This window comes from Malaclemys terrapin, chromosome 1 (genome assembly GCF_027887155.1).
Source record: "Malaclemys terrapin pileata isolate rMalTer1 chromosome 1, rMalTer1.hap1, whole genome shotgun sequence".
Classification (NCBI taxonomy): domain Eukaryota; kingdom Metazoa; phylum Chordata; order Testudines; family Emydidae; genus Malaclemys; species Malaclemys terrapin.
The window spans coordinates 56,694,451-56,712,005 of record NC_071505.1 but is presented as its reverse complement, the minus strand read 5'-3'; the positions used below and the strand labels follow the sequence as shown (position 1 = coordinate 56,712,005).

The following is a 17,555-nucleotide window of genomic DNA, read 5'->3' as shown; positions in this document are numbered from 1 at the left end:
ACTCCCTTTTTCCAATCCCCTTCTCCACATTTTCTTCCTGGTCATCTCCTCTTACACTTCCCTCCTGCCCAGCCACCTGTTATCAAGGCCCCAAATCTACACTCCCTAATAAGGTTGTCAATATTCTGAGTGTTATCTTGTTTAAAGCAGCTTTATTTGTCAGACAGCATGCTCTCTGTCTCCAAATCTTTCTCCTTCATTGCCTTCAATCCATGTATTGTTTGCTTGTGTCTGATTTAGATTGCAAGATGTTTGAGTCTGGGATCATTTGTTTTCTGTATTTGTATAGCCTTGAGCATTCTATCAGTGCTCAATAAATAATAAAAGTCCCTGATGCATATCCAACTCACTGCATACTCCACTTGCTCCTCTGAATCACCGTATGTAGACACATTTTAATCTTCACAATTCAACTTTTCTCATCCTAAAGCATCAGTAATGCCTGTTACATTACTGTTGCAATGATTAAAAATGTCAAAATTGGGTGGATCTAGTTCTTCAAGTGCAAGCAATACCAGGTCATGTTAAGAATTGATCTGGGAAGGAAGCACAAACCTAGGACTTGACTACTGGTTGCAAGTGGTGATACATCGTGTGTGGTGATGGATAGGCATAAGTAATGGGAAGAACAGATAACTGGCTAAGCAAACTGGGACAATCACTGGCATAAATAAAATCAAATAGCACAATGAGACTTTTTGGCTGTCAGCCTGAAGCAGGAAAAACTGACTCCTGTGGCAATTTTTTTTAATCTACAGATGTAAATACACAAAATCAGGCCTGTTGATTCTAAGGGACAGATTCTGCTCATATTTGCAACAGGGTACACTTGGAGTAACTCTCCTGAAGGCAGTGGAGTTATTTTGGGTTTACACTAGTGTAAATGGGAACAGGATCTGACCCTATTTTCTAGGACTCCCACCTCCAGTTTTCAAGATAATTGTTATTATTTACGATTGTGCATACTTGATTGGTGAAGAAATGTCATAAGTTTCTATTACAACTCCATCAGATATGTATTTAAATGAGTTCGTGCTGGTTCCCTCTCTTCGCCACCTCCCTTCGCTATACCTTTTCCTGCTTTCTGTAGTTAGATCATTCCCTGTCTCCTGACGAGGGCAATACTATTTAATAACCTTTATGTAAGTTACACAGAAGACATGCAGCCTCCGGTTTTACTGTATCATTTACATTCAACATTACCTTTTGGGAATGTCTGTCATATGAACAGAGCTGTGAATGTCAAAATACAACTACAAAAATATATTTAAAAAACTAAAAAAGCATTTTAAACACTTGTTCTGTGGAAAGTCTGACATAGAACAGTAAATACTAAATCGCGGTATGCCATTTAACGCAATAATAAGGTGAAAATTGTCAGAGTAGCCTCCAGTTTTGGTTGCCTCAGTTTTGGGCACTCAACTTGAGACATGTTGGGCCTGATTTTCGGTAATGTTGAGCATCCACAACTTGAACTGAACTCAGTGGGAACTGGGGATCGATAGCACCTTTGAAAAATCAAGCCCCAAGGCGTTTCAAGCTGGACCCAAAAATGGCATCCAAGTTGGAGACCATGGAAAATGTTGGTCTTGTTGTCCAGGTGCCTGAGCATATGGTGCTATTGAAATCTAAATGCCCACTTACTTCAAACAGGAGCAGGGCCTTAGCCATTAAATATTTGACCTTTTTGTTTCATTACGTCACTTTTAAAAAAACATTAGGTACTTACGGAAGAAGCACTTCTTGAATGTTATTCCAAATTGCTTTACCTCCCATTATTATTGTTAGCTGTGTTGTAAGTTCAAGGAGACATCCGCCTGGATCACACTAAAGGTTGAAAGAGGTATGAAAAATGCTGCATAACTCTACAGGCAAGATTAAAGTGTTTTAAATAAAATATATACTAAAATTTTAAAAATTACATTATTTTAACCTTAAAAATAATCCGGGAAGACAATTGAGACAAATCCCTTTGATAATTTAGACAAAAGGCCCAACAGACCAAATCTGACATTGCTATAAGTGGGCAGGATACCAGTGAAGTCAATGGAACAATGGCCCAGATCATACAGCCTCTCTGTGTTGCACTGTCATTACAAGAAGATCACTCTAGTGGAGGGGGATCCATGGATGGTGGAGAGCTGGTGCTGAGGATGTTATACCACCCTCTCTGTGCTGTTGATACAGGTGTTCATGGGAAAGTGAGTGTGGCTGGGTCTTTATTATTCCACAGTGGTCCCTTGTGAGTCAATGACAACCTAAGTAACTTTAAGAAACCTTGAAGCTACTCTAAATTATGCTAAGGGGCTGGCCCAGCACACAGTTGGCCTAGAACTGGGGAAGTACAAAGGCTACCTTTGAACTCCCCTTCTGTGCTGTACACTCCTTGGCAATAGCTGAAGATCTAGGGCTTGTCTACACTCAAAATGCTACAAAGGTTCTCCTGTTGGCGTAGGTAATCCGCCTCTCTGAGAGGCAGTAGCTAGGTTTAGAGAAGAATTCTTCTGTTGATCTAGCACTCTCTACACCGGATATTAGCTCAAAATAACGACATTGCTCAGGGGTGTAGATTTTTCACACCCCTGAGCGCTGTAGCTGGAACTGACCTAACTTTTTAGTGTAGATCAGGCCCTAGGCTAATATCTTACATTGTTAATTAAGAAAAAAAGATACACTATAGTGGATTCTTACCTCTTCATTTCTGTATTTTCCTAACCAATAAACTGGGTCTCCAGGGAATCCTACAAATTTACCCTTAAAGAATGCAATGTAGAAACATGAAGAATAATAGTTGACAAACTGGAATAAGAACATCTTCATGGTCAGACTGTTTTCATAATCAGTCTGCGTCCTTGGTAGTTCTGTAGTTTAAAAAAAAACACACCAAAAAACAAAAAGGAAAAGAAAATTAATATTTGAACAGCTTTAGTGCCTCCGTCAAAAAATGTGCATGTGCCTTGCATGCTTGAATAGAATTTGCAGCACAATTTAGATTGTTTAGGGTCTCTAATACAATGTAGCCATTATGTTAATTAGAAGACTATTGTAAAGAGGAAAGAATTTGTTCTTTGACGCTAAAAGAAAAAGAGCAACACAATTCTCTATCACTTTCATAGAAAGAGAAAATCCTCGCAGACTCAACAAATAACAAACATAACACTTTGAACTGACGGAAATAAACCATATTAAAATACCAGTACTTTACACATCTAAAGTAGAACAGCTACTTTAATGTAGATGGCCTGGATGGAAAGAATAGTAATATTTGTGAATGGTTATCTGTTTAATAACGAAAGAAAATCATCTAGCATTGGACCAGTGACCATATTCTATTTATTTACAAAAAAGGGGCTGTTTTCTCCATAAATAATAGCTAATATACTTGAATGTGTTGTGCAGTACTGATCTGTTTTCATAAAGCCTGGGTATTATAGTAATCTTCCTAGCTTTGTCTGTTTCACAAATACAAAGCTGTAAACAATTGATCTTTCATGCTGGCTATACAAGGATTTCTTAGGCAAGGAGTAAAATATATTTCTTTGATGAAAGTGAAAAGCTGTATTTGAAAAATTCTAGAAGTCATTGCATGCTATAGAGGGAAAATTCTGAAATACTTGGTGTAGATATTCATTTACTGGGGTCCTTATTATAGGAATGATGTTGTTTTCTGTTACAGTTCCTAGCTAAAGCATAAACTTACCAAAGTCAGTAATCATGATTGCCACTTTTTCATAGATGATGTTCAGAATCATGATGATTATAAAACTGATGATTGAAGCAGTTACTGAAGTGGCTGCCTGGGGAGTCAGGTACTTCTGAATTGCTTCTGTTCCATTAATGTGCCGTGGCAGCTTTGCAGAAAACACAAGGAAAACTGAGAGTCTGTAGACGATGATGCCAATAACTGAAGCAACGATCAAAAGAATCTGAAAATAGAATACAATATATATATATTGGTGTAAAATCATATGGCTTGGGAAAAACAGTGGTTTGAAATATATATTACGAAAGCCAAAGTGAAACTAATTGGACCCTCTTTCTCCCCACCCCATAATATGAGAGCAAGGGGATGCTCTGTGAAGATAAAACACAGTAAATTTAGAACCCATAAAAGAGAAGACTACTTTGTGTAGCATACGGTCAACCTGTGGAAAAAGAGATGGATAATTTTACGACCGATATGTTTGTAGCTATGCAAGCTAAGATAAGGAGAAAGGTAATCAGATCTCATGCTTTGGGGCATATGATGGACACTTCCTTGGGTTAGAAAAGACTCTTCTCTTCCCAACACCCCATGTACAGCATTGCACAATCGGCAGGATGCATTCTGGAGGAAAAACACTGTATATGAGCCAGGTATTGTTGTTGTTGCGGATTGTGGCCAGAAAAAAGCAACTGCCCCTAAAGAGAAACAGGCACATTTTAATTAGGGCTGTCAATTAATCGCAGTTAACTCACGCGATTATCTCAAAAAAATTAATTGTACTCTTAAACAATAGAATACCAATTGAAATGTATTAAATATTTGTGGATGTTTTTGTACATTTTCAAATATAATTGATTTCAATTACAACACAGAATACAAAAAGTGTACAGTGCTCACTTTGTGCTATTTTTGATTATCATTTTTACAGTGCAAATATTTGTAAACAAAAGAAGTAGTGTTTTTCAATTCACCTCATACAAGTACTGAAATGCAATCTCTTTATCATGAAAGTGCAACCTACAAATGTAGTTTTTTTGGTTACATAACTGCACTCAAAAACAAAACAATGTAAAACTTTACAGTCTACAAGTCTACTCAGTCCTACTTCTTGTTCAGCCAATCACAGAAATACATGTTTGTTTACATTTATGGGAGATAATGCTGCCCACTTCTTAATTACAATGCATCTAAAAGTGAGAACAGGCCTTCGCATAGCACTGTTGTAGCTGGCGTTGCAAGATATTTATGTGCCAGATGCACTAAAGATTCATATGCCTCTTCATGCTTCGGCCATCATTCCAGAGGACATGCTTCCATGCCGATGACACTCGTTAAAAAAATAATGCATTAATTACATTTGTGACTGAACCCCTTGGGGGAGAATTGTATGTCTCCTGCTCTGTGTTTTACCTGCATTCTACCATATATTTCATGTTATAGCAGTCTTGAATGATGACCCAGCATGTTGTTTGTTTTAAGAACACTTTCACTGCAGATTTGACAAAATGCAAAGAAGGTGAGATTTCTAAAGATAGCTACAGCACTTGACCCAAGATTTAAGAATCTGAAGTGCCTTCCAAAATCTGAGAGGGACACAGTGTGGAGCATGCTTTCAGAAGTCTTTAAAGAGCAACACTCTGATGCGGGAACTACAGAACCTAACAACCAAAAAAGAAAATCAATCTTCTGCTGGTGGCATCTGACTCAGATAATGAAAACAAACATATGTTGGTCTGCACTGCTTTGGATCGTTATTGAGCAGAACCCGTCATCAGCATGGACACATGTCCTCTGGAATGGTGGTTGAAGCATCAAGGGACATATTAATCTTTAGCGCATCAGGCATGTAAATATCTTGTAATGCCGGCTACAACAGTGCCATGCAAACGCCTGTTCTCACATTCAGGTGACATTGTAAACAAGAAGCAGGCAGCATTATTTTCTGGAAATGTAAACAAACTTGTTCATCTGAGCGATTGGCTGAACAAGTAGTAGGTCTGAGTGGACTTGTAGGCTCTAAATTTTACATTGTTTTATTTTTTAATGCAGATTTTTTTGTACATAATTCTACATTTTTAAGTTCATCTTTCATGATAAAGAGATTGGACTACTGTAATTTTATTAGGTGAATTGAAAAATACTATTTATTTTGTTTATTTACAGTGCAAATATTTGCAATCAAAAATAAATATAAAGTGAGCACTGTACACTTTGTATTCTGTGTGTAATTGAAATCAGTATATTTTAAAATGTAGAAAACATTGAAAATATTTAAATAAATGGTATTCTATTATTGTTTAACAGCACAATTAATCACGATTAATTTTTTTAATCGCTTGACAGCCCTAATTTTAATCAGTCATATCATCTGCATTGGTTGAAATAATACTTTCATGTTCAGTATTCTCTTTCTCCTTGTTTTTTGTCATATCTGCTTCTTTCCCCATTTTTATTTCTTATTAGCTATCTAGTTTTTATTTAGATTGTAAGTTCTTCAGGGCAGCGAGTTTCTCTTCTTATATGTCTGTAAAATGACATTTATCCCCTGCCCCCGCACCATAGACATAATACCATAGTAATAAACCAAATCACAATACATGTTACAAGATTCTCCCAGCATTCTGAACCCCAACCAGCCAGTTCGTTATTTTCTTCACTGTGCTCGAGACATGAAAACCCAGAGCATAGCCTCTTCCCTGCTGGCCAGCCAGCATTCTGTACAGTCCCTGTGCTCCAGCTTCATTTCCCATCACTGGTGATGGTTTTCCGGCTACATTATGTTGTACAGGCTCTGGGAGCATGCAATATATTAGAGCCCTCAGCTTTTAGAGATGGCCTTTCTGGGCCTGCCCACCATGTTACATATTGTTTCATGGATGGCTGGACTTCTTTCAATTTTTAGTTTTAATTAAAATAGCAAGATTGGGAAAATCAAAGAGCTCCCAGCTTTGCTCTTTTAAGTGAAACGAAAAAGCTGAAAGAGGCCCAGTCGTCCATGACATGCTATTGAACCGAATGGCTGGAACAACAATGAAAGAAACTGGGAAGAAGGGGGGGAAAGTGCAACCAGGTCTGTCCCCAAGGTAATCCATTGTTTCACCTACCAGCAAAACATGTATCTGAAAATGCTGATGGAGGAAACAGTGGACCATATTTTCAAACATAGCCCACAAGTTGTAGCCACAAAATATGCATAAGTATAAACTTATATGCACGAATATCTGTTTTGCATATGTAAATGTATGGTTGGTGTATGCAGTTATGTGTTTGGGCATGTGTGCAGATGCTTTTTGGGTGCAACTTAAACATCCATATTTGAAAATTCAAACCAGCCTGTCACTTATTGACTCATATATAGTTTAGTTTTTCATGAAGCTATTATTTGTCAAAAGAAGTACATTATATTAAAGAATAAGATCAATAGAATTTTACCCAGAATAAGACTGCACTTATACCGAAGGCCATCCGTACACACTTTCCAAAGGCAGTGTATGGCACGTGCTCTTCTTGCTGGAAAGAGAGTTGATTTAGAAGGGGATTAATCATACATCTGCTCTTCTTTTAAATATATTTTTTGTGTGATCTGTTAAGCACTTTGATACGTTTAGGGCACAATAATGGGAATCAGGATCCTGGTTTCTATTCCCAGACCTGACATCTTTGCCAGGTCCCCCTGGCAATTCATGTGGGCCAACGCTTAAAAAAAAAAAATGTCCACTGATTTTGGGTGTCAGTTTTTGGGTGCCCAATTTGAGAAACGTGGGACCTGATTTTCAGAAGTGCTAAGCACCCACTGCTCACATCAGCTGGATTAGTGGGTGCTCAGCACTTCTGAAAGTCAGGTCGCTATGTACCTGAGATTTGGCATCCAAAAACTGTCATCCAAAATTAGTGGACACTTTGAAAATTTAGGTCTCAGCTTCTTTGTCTCTCAGTTTATCGCCCTCGAAAATGGGGTTGATGCCTACCTCACCCAGGTGTAATGGGGCTTCACTGATGTTTTAAAAAATCTTTGAGACACTTAGATGAAAGGTCTATATAATGGCAAAAATATTATTTTTTAGCCAAATCTTCTCTATCTAAAAATACCTTAAGAATTCTTTAGAATGATCCTTGTGTAGTAAAGATAATGTAAATTTTATAAGCTTATTAATAAAACCAGATATCCTGTAGCACAAGATTATAATACAGAAGGGGCCACTTAGGGTAGATTTTTAACCATGTCAGTCTAGTTTTGGAACTTTTCAAGTCCTCTGTTATAAACATTAATATAGTATGACTAGAACATAAAGCAAAGCAAATGATCAGGTAACTGCGGTAGTGATGCAATAACAAAAAATAATAAAAACCTGACAGTTGAGCTGGAGTGAGCCGCTAAAGCCACTTGAAAATGTATAAAAAAAAAGGAGCTCTAAACTAAGAACCTCATAAATGTGTATTGTGTTTCACTAGAATGAGAATTATCCCTGTCCAGGTGAACTCATTAATGTTATTAGCATTCATGTATGCTTGGCCATAATACCTGTTTGCGCTTCTCTCATTCAAAGACACCTGTGGATAACAAAGTCTGAATACTGTATGAAATGCAACTTCTCTTCCTCCATTTTGTCTTGTTTTCTTGGCATGTCTCCAGGCTTTCAAGAACAATGAACAATCAGCAAGTCTACGGTTGCCAACTCTCCAGGGTTGTCCTGGAGTCTCCAGGAATTAAAGATTAATCACTAATTATGTGTGATGAAACCTCCAGGAATATGTCCAACCAAAGCTGGCAACCCTATCAGTGACCACTGTGGGCTTCTCACAAAAAAAATTATTCAATGCCAGGCTGTTACCTGGGTTTAAAGGTACCATTTTGTGGCACCAGATCATTCTACTGCAGTCCCTCTGGCTGTTCGGAAACTGCCCTTTAGTAATCACCCCCAGTCCCAAGGTTGCAGTAATTGGTAAAACCAGTTGCAATGATTTCTGTGAACCCCAGGCCTCACATTTTAGCCTGATACAGATTGGTGTATGCTAGGCCTGCAATTTATTAGATCAACATATTGGGTCAGATCCTCAGCTGGTGCAAACTGAGGTAGCTCCATTGACTTCAGTGGAGAAATGCTGATTTATATCAGTTGAAGATCTGGCCCATCACTTTCATGAGGTCTTTCTTTGAATTTCTAGCTTTCACAGTTTGCAGTATGACCAATTCTAAAAACATGCCTTACCTGTGTGATTTCATTTGTTACTACATGAGTGCATCGTGCTTCATATTCTGGACGTATATGTTCTTCCTGCTCTAAAAATTCAACAGTGTCCCATTCATATTCCAGTTCAGCCTGACGTCGCTTCCAAAACTCCAGAAACAAAGTAACTAACCAAAGGATAAACAAACAAATCTCTATCACATGTGCACTGTACAGCGTTTGAACTCCTATGCTGTAATATCTGAATCATTAATTTTTTAGATCACTTTTCGGAGACAAAGAATACAACCTTTACTGTCTGGTGGGATAGTGCCAAGACTTTCTCAGGGAGAAAATAACTGGATCTATTTCTTTACCTAATTACTGCTCTAATGATGTAGGTGTTTTTATGATATCAACCTGTGGATTCTTTATGCTAAAGAATGCATAAAAGTTTATTTTTCCTTTCTGAAAATGTATAGAATATGAACAATTTGGATTTTATATTGCAGGATGGTTTTTTAAAAGCAGATTGTTTGATTAATTGAAGGAAAATAATTTTGGAGAGTTATGGATGTTTTTAAAATAAAACCTTAGCGCATATAAAAAATTGCCATAGGGAAAAGGCTAATGCCCATTTATTATACACTACAGAGTTAGTGCCACACCTACTAAAGGTTTTCCAGAAACAGTTGCAGTCGATTCACCAAAACCAAGCATGCAATAAACAGAAAAACTCTAAGGGCCAGCTTGGGAGAGGCCGTTGCATGAGCGCATCCATGGATGGAAGGCTCCTTCCTTTACATGGCTTTACACGGGTGTCTCACACTGGCAATCCCTGTGCTCCCTGAACTCTGGGGAGCACAGAAACTACTCTTTCCAAGCAAGAGGCCAAAAAAGGGGAAGAGGGGTCCTGACCTTCTGTATCAGCCTGCAGAGCAAGGCCAGTGGACCAAAGAGGAGCAAGCTCCTCCATCCCTACATCGGGCCACTGGTCTGGTCCCCAGAGTAATTTAGAGCATCTCATTGGTGCTCCAATTAGCACCAGCTTCAAAAGGTCCTCAAGGACTGTTCCATTAGCTGGGAATTATCGGAGTGCACGGTTGTCCTGGCCTTACAGCCTGCTGCCCCTTCCCCTGCCATAATCCCTGTGCTAGCAGCCAGGAAGCGGGTGTGGCCCAAGAGATGCTATGATATCTCTGTCACTGAGGGAGCTGCCTACAGGTGTGATAACTTTATAGCTGTTTTGTACTGCTCAGGCCTCAGAGCAGGGCGGGATCTTCTGTCTGTATTTTAACTGATCTTTTCTTTCATTTATTCTAAGACGGCATTTTCTAGTGGTTAAAACAAATGACTGGGAGTCTGGAGATCTAGGTTTTAATCCTGTCTGGCCTTGGGCATGTCTAAATTACTATAATTTAGTAGTCCAGACCCACTTTACAGGTGGTATTGTGAGGCTTAATTCATTCATGTTTTGTAGTTATTTGAGTTCTCTGAAGGGAACATATTACAGAAGTACCTTTATTAACAAGTATATTAATGGTAGCAATGCAATCATAGGGCTAAAAATGTATCATTCCTTAAATTATTTGGACCAGTCTATTACAAAAGTATTACAATTCAATGAAAATTACAACTGAAATGGCATCAGGACCATGGCTCACTTGGATTCAGTACAATTTTGATTGACAATTCACCTCCTTATAGAGCGGGTTTATGATGATACTACTAACAGACCCTTGTAAGCATTATTGTAGTTATGCAGTTTAACTTTCCATTTATCATTTTTGGAACAATACTCCAAAACAGAAAATCACAATTTTTAATTAAGAGGCAAATTACAAATAAGTTAACTATTGGGACAACAGAAAAAAGATCAAATTAACATCAAACTGTTCTAATCTTTGATTTAGGGAATTTCCTGCTGGTATCTTGAGCGTAGTATACCTTTGAAAAGTTCTTAAAAGAATCATATTTAACTTAACAATTATTTTATTGAAATAGTTACTTTGAAGCACTTTATATTAAGTTTATTATCAAAAGATCAAGGTAGAACATGTTTTACAGTAACAAGCATATTAACCTTTCCTTATCAAGCCGACATATGGCTCTAAAATGTTACAGTAGTTGTCTTCTGTACACTACCCTTCATGCAGCACCACTGATAACATAAAACTACTTCTGTAACTTTGTTGACTAGCTTCCAAGTCAACATTACTTGGAATCACCAACTAGTAATCACTCTGGTTAAGGGGCTACAGTTAAAGCCAATTAGCAACCTTGCTAATATGGACAATCCACAAAGGCTTAATGGGGGGGGGGGGGGGGCTCAGGCTCCTCCCTTGGCCATAGACAATGCTGCTACTACTAATTCACAGTCCCCATCTCTCTGATGGGAGAGGAGGGGTGGAAGGAAATGTCCTGGCCGCTCCCCATCTCTCTGGTGGGAGGGGAGGGAAGGGAGTAGAGGTCCTGGACACTCCCCAGCTCTCTGGTGGGAGGGGAGCGAGGTCTCGGACCTGGCTCCCCACTTCTCTGAACCCTGGGCTGCCATCTCACGCTGCCTCCTCCACCATATCCACTTCCAGGCTTGCTCTGGAAGAAGAGATTGTGGCTTGGTGAGGACATGGGTGACACTATGAAGCAGGGGGAGGAGGGGAATGGGAAGGAACCCCATACACATCTGCACACCTCCTGGTCAGCAGCGCATGCATAAAGCCGAGTCCTGTAGATGAAGAAATTGGGAAGTAGCACATACTACTACATCTCTGCTACTTGGCAGGTAATGTGGGCCCCCTTGTTAAGAAAATTCTGGTTCTGCCTCTGCGGTCCAGTGAAACAAGACACTTTCTGGAAAAATAAACTTTGCCTTGTCCATTGAATCCAGTACAGAATAGAATCAGTCAGTGGGAACCCCCTGATTAAAAAGACACTTTCACTGCCACAAGATGTCCCTAGTGCTTGTAATTATTGCATATTTAGCGTATCAATTACATAAATGAAGAAGGAAAGAAATAATTACTAGAGTGTATAATAAATGGCTCTATTTTTCCCATTGCCTTTCTCAGTCATGCAGCTGCTAGTAGGAATAGACAGTCCAAGATTCCTTGGAGAAAAACAGGTCCTTTGCCAGACATGTTTAAGCATGTGGCTCCTGCTGGCTTAACACTGGGCAGTTCTAATCCCTTCTTCTTACTTTTCTCCAAGTTTAAAAGGATGAAGCAAACATTGAAAAAAACCCCAATTCCTATCTGCCCCTGAAGGTTCTGAAATCGGTCTCCAAATGATGCTAAAAAGAGTTACTGTCATGCTTAATTTTTGTGTGTGAACTCCCTTTTGTAATATTGCTGAACACTAGAAACTGAAATGGTTGTACATTTAGCTACACTTTTTGGCATATGCCTTAGGTCTGCCCAAAATTAGATGACAAAACTGTAGATAGAAAGCAAAACCTTGAAATCGACTTACCCCATATTCCCATAAATACTGCAAATACTAGTGTTCCAAAGCTATCGAATATACACAGTTTCTGTAAAGAATTAAAAAATAAATGCTTTAGTTGTAATGGGTCAGTAGTTTTTCTACATGGGGTAAGAACGCTGAAAGAATGTTGCACATTTTGATTTTAGTTTTGAGCTTTTACATGGTTTAATAAAGAATCTTCACCTTTCCTCCTAGTATTCTTCCAATATGCAAACTCAAGGAAATTAAATGCAAAAAACCTACATTAAACCTACGAGCCAAATATGCAGCAAAAGGATATACAACTGCTGTCGTATCAATGTTCCACCAATTCACTATACTGGAAGAGGAGAGCCAGTACTTCAGTGCTAGGAATTTCAGTTGACATGACACACACACATTGCATTCTCTCTCTCTCACATCACACACAGAGCAAATGAACAAGTAATTCTGACAAACAAGAAGTGACACGAAAAACATTAACCTATTTAATAAGAAAACACTGTTTTCATATGGTAATTGTGGGGGTGCCCTTCTGCCTTTTCCTTCCAACATTTCCCTTTTCATGTGTTTCTCTCTTGTGCCTTTCATATTGCTGTGCTGAAGAAACATTAATCTTGCACTGGTGGGGGAATAACACTGCCGCTACTTTACCCCATGGATGGTGTAAGAGAAAATACAAAGGCTATTGCAACTGAACGTAGAAGCCCATCTCTGCAGGATGTAAATGGCATGTTACCTTAGAGGATTCACAGGTGATAGTGAGGTTCCAGTATGTACATTCCTGATCACACTGCGGGCACATTATGATATTGCCGCCAATGTTGGGATCACACACTTCTTGGCTAAAAAGAAAATCAATCAATTACACAAGCACAAAACTCAGACTACTGTTAATGCTTGTAGATCAGGAGTCGGCAATCTTTCAGAAGTGGTGTGCTAAGTCTTCATTTATTCACTCTAATTTAAGGTTTCGCGTTTTTAGAAGGTCTCTTTCTATAAGTCTATAATATATAATATATAACTAAACTATTGTTGTATGTAAAGTAAATAAGGTTTTTAAAATGTTTAAGAAGCTTCATTTAAAATTAAATTAAAATCCAGAGCCCCCTGGACTGGTGGCCAGGACCCATGCAGTGTGAGTGCCACAGAAAATCAGCTTGCGTGCTGCCTTTGGCACGCGTGCCATAGGTTGCCTACCCCTGTTGTAGATAGTGTGATAACTCGGTGAAGTAAGGAATAAGTTGCTAAGTGCTCTGCTTTCAGACAACGCGCCTCCTCCACTTCCACTCTTAGCCTTCAATAAACAGCATATTAGATTATGAAGCATGGAAGGAATTATCTCCCATTACTCTTGGTGCTATTCTTTAAAACAAATCATGTTAAAATAAAACAGAGATCTTAAAAAATCTTATTGTTCACATTTTCAGGATTTCAGGGTGACTCATTTACCTCATTTACAATGGGCAAATCCACCCTATAATGTTCAGTCTGAGCATGGTGGTAGGGGAGGTTTGAGGCGGCCAGGGAGTGGCCAGGGAGTGGCTGCAGAGTCACTTGGAATAGCCAAAATGGCTGAAGTAGTTCTAGCTACAGAGGGCGCAAGAGGACCAGGGGATCTGAATAAGTGCAGATCCAGGAGCCTCTTCCCACCAATGTCTCTATTCAGGGTGTAAAGGGGGAGCAGAATTTCCCCTGTGCTGCTGTTCTGCCTATTCTCCTATAGAAGAGGGGGGGAAGGAAGGTCTTGAGTTCCAAGCAGTTCCTTTTAGTAGGCCCTCCACCCATATGTGAATTTCACCTATGAGAAAGTTTTTTCTCTCCCTTAGGGAGTAGCAAACATAAATGGACATGCTATGGTAACCTGTGTTGAAGTTTTGATTTTTCACTGTTTTCTTTACATTTTTACATTATATGTGGATTCACATAGAAATGTCAAACTATAAAGAATGAAAAAAACAAAATCTTAAATACAAGTCATTTGTAACCTCTCATGTCTATTACTTTTTTGCCCTGTACACTACATCTTTAACTTCAGAACCAAGCCAGTTGCTATTCTTATTCTCTGTATTTGTTTCTCCATTAACTTGATTTTTGTTCGTGCAGGGATTGATCCACTACTCACTGTAGTCAATGGGAATCATTTCAATGATTGACTAAGTATTGGATCAGGTCCTTAGTGAGCCCTTTCCGTCCATGGTAGCTTTAGTTTCCTAAAAGATATTAATGATTTGCTTCTGTTTCAGATGCTGTGCTGTATTCTTTATTTTCTCCCCAGGATTTATTGTCATTTTCTTTCCCTGTTTTTTAATTTCCTTTTATATATTCCTTATGTTGAAGGCAGAAAACTGATTTATATTTTGGGATGCTCTTTTAATGTTTTAGTTGCTTTAATCATTTTGCTCATCTGCCCCTTTCATTCCATGTCCTTTTTATTTGACATGAATGTCTCTGTATATTCTGATTTGTAAAAGCCTTTGGGCCATAACGTGCCATCAGATTTATAGCACAACTCCCCACTGATTTCAATAGGGAGTTCTGCTTAAAAGCTGATGGCATGATATGGCTCTTTGTTTGCTTACAGTATGTCAGGAATGAGAAGGAGGGCAGAGAGTAGAGGAGGAAACATGCACACTGAGAAAGGAGAAAGCAAGAGAAGTAGAAGAAATAAGAGGATATCGGAGGACTTTCATGTCCCTTGGACTAGATGATCCAGCAATGTTCTTGTAGCCCTGATATATACTTGTCATTTCCTTTTCACAGTGTTCATTCAACAGTACCATGAACTTCAACCTGGGATCACTAACAAGGTTCCCTTTTTTTATGCCTAGAAAACTCTCTGCTATTTGTGAGTATTCAGAACTGTGTCAATATGAAAATATATTTGAACTGTCCATCCGGTACCTCCATGTGCAGTTGTCCTTTGTTATGTATCCATACAAAAAACAGGCAAGTCCTACTATTGCTGCCACGATCAGCATTTGAGTGTAAAAACCAAGCCAAGCAAAATATATTCCAATTTTCTCTCCATAATATTTCCTGTGGGGGGAAAAATACTCTTTGAAAATGCAAATAACTCCACATTTCTTTCTCAGCTGTTTATTCCAAATATTTAGGGCTAGACTCTATTTTCATATTTTTACACTGTGTGACTGCAGAAGTACAACAGCTAACCATTTCTGTGAATTTGCATGATTTTTTATATTTGCATGAAATACCTACTTCTCACTGAAGCTCAATTTTGATTGGTTACATGTATCTTATAAAGTCAGAAACAGAGCATGCTCAAATGTGTGTGCGGATATGGGTGTACATATCTGCAATTAGAATTAAGGCATGAATCTTCAATGTACCAAAACATGAAAATGTTACGTGAATTCCTAGGTCCTTCTGAATTGTCTTGATCATATGCATACCCACCTGACAAGATCCAATGGTTGCAGTTTGTAAAAACTTAGGGGGTGAGCCCATTCCTTGTAAAGAAGATACCGTTCACTAGGGCAGTTGGGGTCCTCTAACTGGCGATTGAATCTAGACTGCAAAAGAGAATGAATATGGAAACACTGTCCCATAAAATAACCACTTATAGTACCCAAACTTTATGGGCAGCTGAACCAGTTTACATGACTAGACTGTAACTGTACCAACCAGTGCCACTTCAGCCCCACTGGCTGTGTGAAATCTGATCCCCGTGGAGCTACACTTGTGAGACTAGTGTCTGGAGTAATCTCTTAGCCCAAGTTCCATTGCAAATTACAAAAAGGAGTAGTAAGTAAGCAAGCAGTGACAGTACAGAGTCTTGTCATTAAGGACTCAATCTTGCAAATACTTACGCACATGCTTAATTTTAATTATGGGAGTCATCTCATTGAAAATAATGGGGTTTAGTCATATGCTTAAACATGCATGTAAGCAGTTGCAGGCTTGGGGCCTAGGATTGGGAAAATAAATAGAAAAGGATCAGTTCTAATTAAAAATGAGACTTTAAGAACCTCTTACATACTATCAGGCGCTTTCTTCAGGACAGTAATGTACTACAATGAAGGCTGAAAACTCTGGAGAATAAATGCAGGGCTTCGAGCATCTGTTTCAGATTCAAAAGAGGGTACAGAGGGAAATAACCTTTCATTTCCTTGCTAGGTTGGTTGTAAACATATTTGGTGAAAATGTGAACTTGTATTAAGAATTTTTGATGGATTTTTCCATTCTCATTCTAAAGTGCAACAAGAAAGGTGATGAGGAAGAACATTCGGCTTTCCCTCTTGAAGAGGGAAGTGATGCATCCTGGGAGTTTCTGGCCAGGGAGCATCATAGAAGACATAGACTGGCTGGGGAGCCTGGCCCATAGAAGACAATAGGGACATGAGGCAACTGAACTACATACAACTCCCATCAGGCACCTCTGCAGCATTTCCAGATAAAAATATTTCAGTTTCTGGATGTTTGGTTTTTGAAAGGAAAATTGAAATCTTCAGTTAAAAGACACTTTTTGTGGAAAATTCTGTTTACTGGAAAAATCAATATTCCTCTGAAAAAGAGTTTTGAAAGAATATTTTCTTCCAGCCATTGTCTCCAGATATGACAGTCAGTGAACAAATAAAATCAATGCCCATATGTATTTTGCTATAGGAATCATACATATGTCTTCAATCAGCATACAAATTTATTCCCAACTAAGATACCTGTTCCAAGCATTGGACTTACATCGTGAAGAGGAAATGCTGCCTTGTAGATCCCAGAGTCCAGGAGTTTGTTAATACCAAACTTTTTCACATTGTCTCTTACTGCATATTCCACACGGGAAAGAATAAAATGAACCTGAAAAATACAAAATGCCCTGAATCTCTTGCAATTTGTGAGGAATATAAACTATAACTGTGTCACCACGGAATCATAGACATTAAAGAGGGGCAAGTTCTCTGCGTGAAATTCACTGTACAAGGTCACTGCCCCATTTAAGTCCCACTTAAACTCTATTTTGGGGCATAACTGGAACCCAAGTTGGACAAAGGTTTGGAATTTCACCTCATTAGATCATCCAGTCAGTTTCCTAGTCAATATAAGATTGTTCCCTACATTTCTAATGTGTCAGGAGGGTTGGCTGTTATTGGTGATGGTGGTTGTGTTGCTCTGATTGACTTTGGCCTGGTCTACACGGGGGGGATCGATCTAAGTTATGCAACTTCAGCTACATGAATAACGTAGCTGAAGTCAATGTA

The 17,555-nt window shown here is 38.7% G+C and overlaps 1 protein-coding gene across 1 annotated transcript in view; it reads right to left on the bottom strand.

Moving 5' to 3' along the window:
* ANO6 (anoctamin 6) overlaps window positions 1-17,555 on the bottom strand; it is a 113,306-nt gene that overhangs the window by 16,798 nt on the left and 78,953 nt on the right. The window contains exons 6-15 of the mRNA XM_054024824.1: window positions 17,041-17,154; window positions 15,757-15,872; window positions 15,241-15,375; window positions 13,076-13,181; window positions 12,343-12,403; window positions 8,917-9,062; window positions 7,139-7,216; window positions 3,701-3,926; window positions 2,692-2,861; window positions 1,730-1,827 (exon numbers count right to left, since the gene is read on the bottom strand). Of these exons, the coding sequence (XP_053880799.1) occupies window positions 1,730-1,827; window positions 2,692-2,861; window positions 3,701-3,926; window positions 7,139-7,216; window positions 8,917-9,062; window positions 12,343-12,403; window positions 13,076-13,181; window positions 15,241-15,375; window positions 15,757-15,872; window positions 17,041-17,154 (1,250 nt within the window). The remainder of the gene's footprint in view (window positions 1-1,729; window positions 1,828-2,691; window positions 2,862-3,700; window positions 3,927-7,138; window positions 7,217-8,916; window positions 9,063-12,342; window positions 12,404-13,075; window positions 13,182-15,240; window positions 15,376-15,756; window positions 15,873-17,040; window positions 17,155-17,555) is intronic.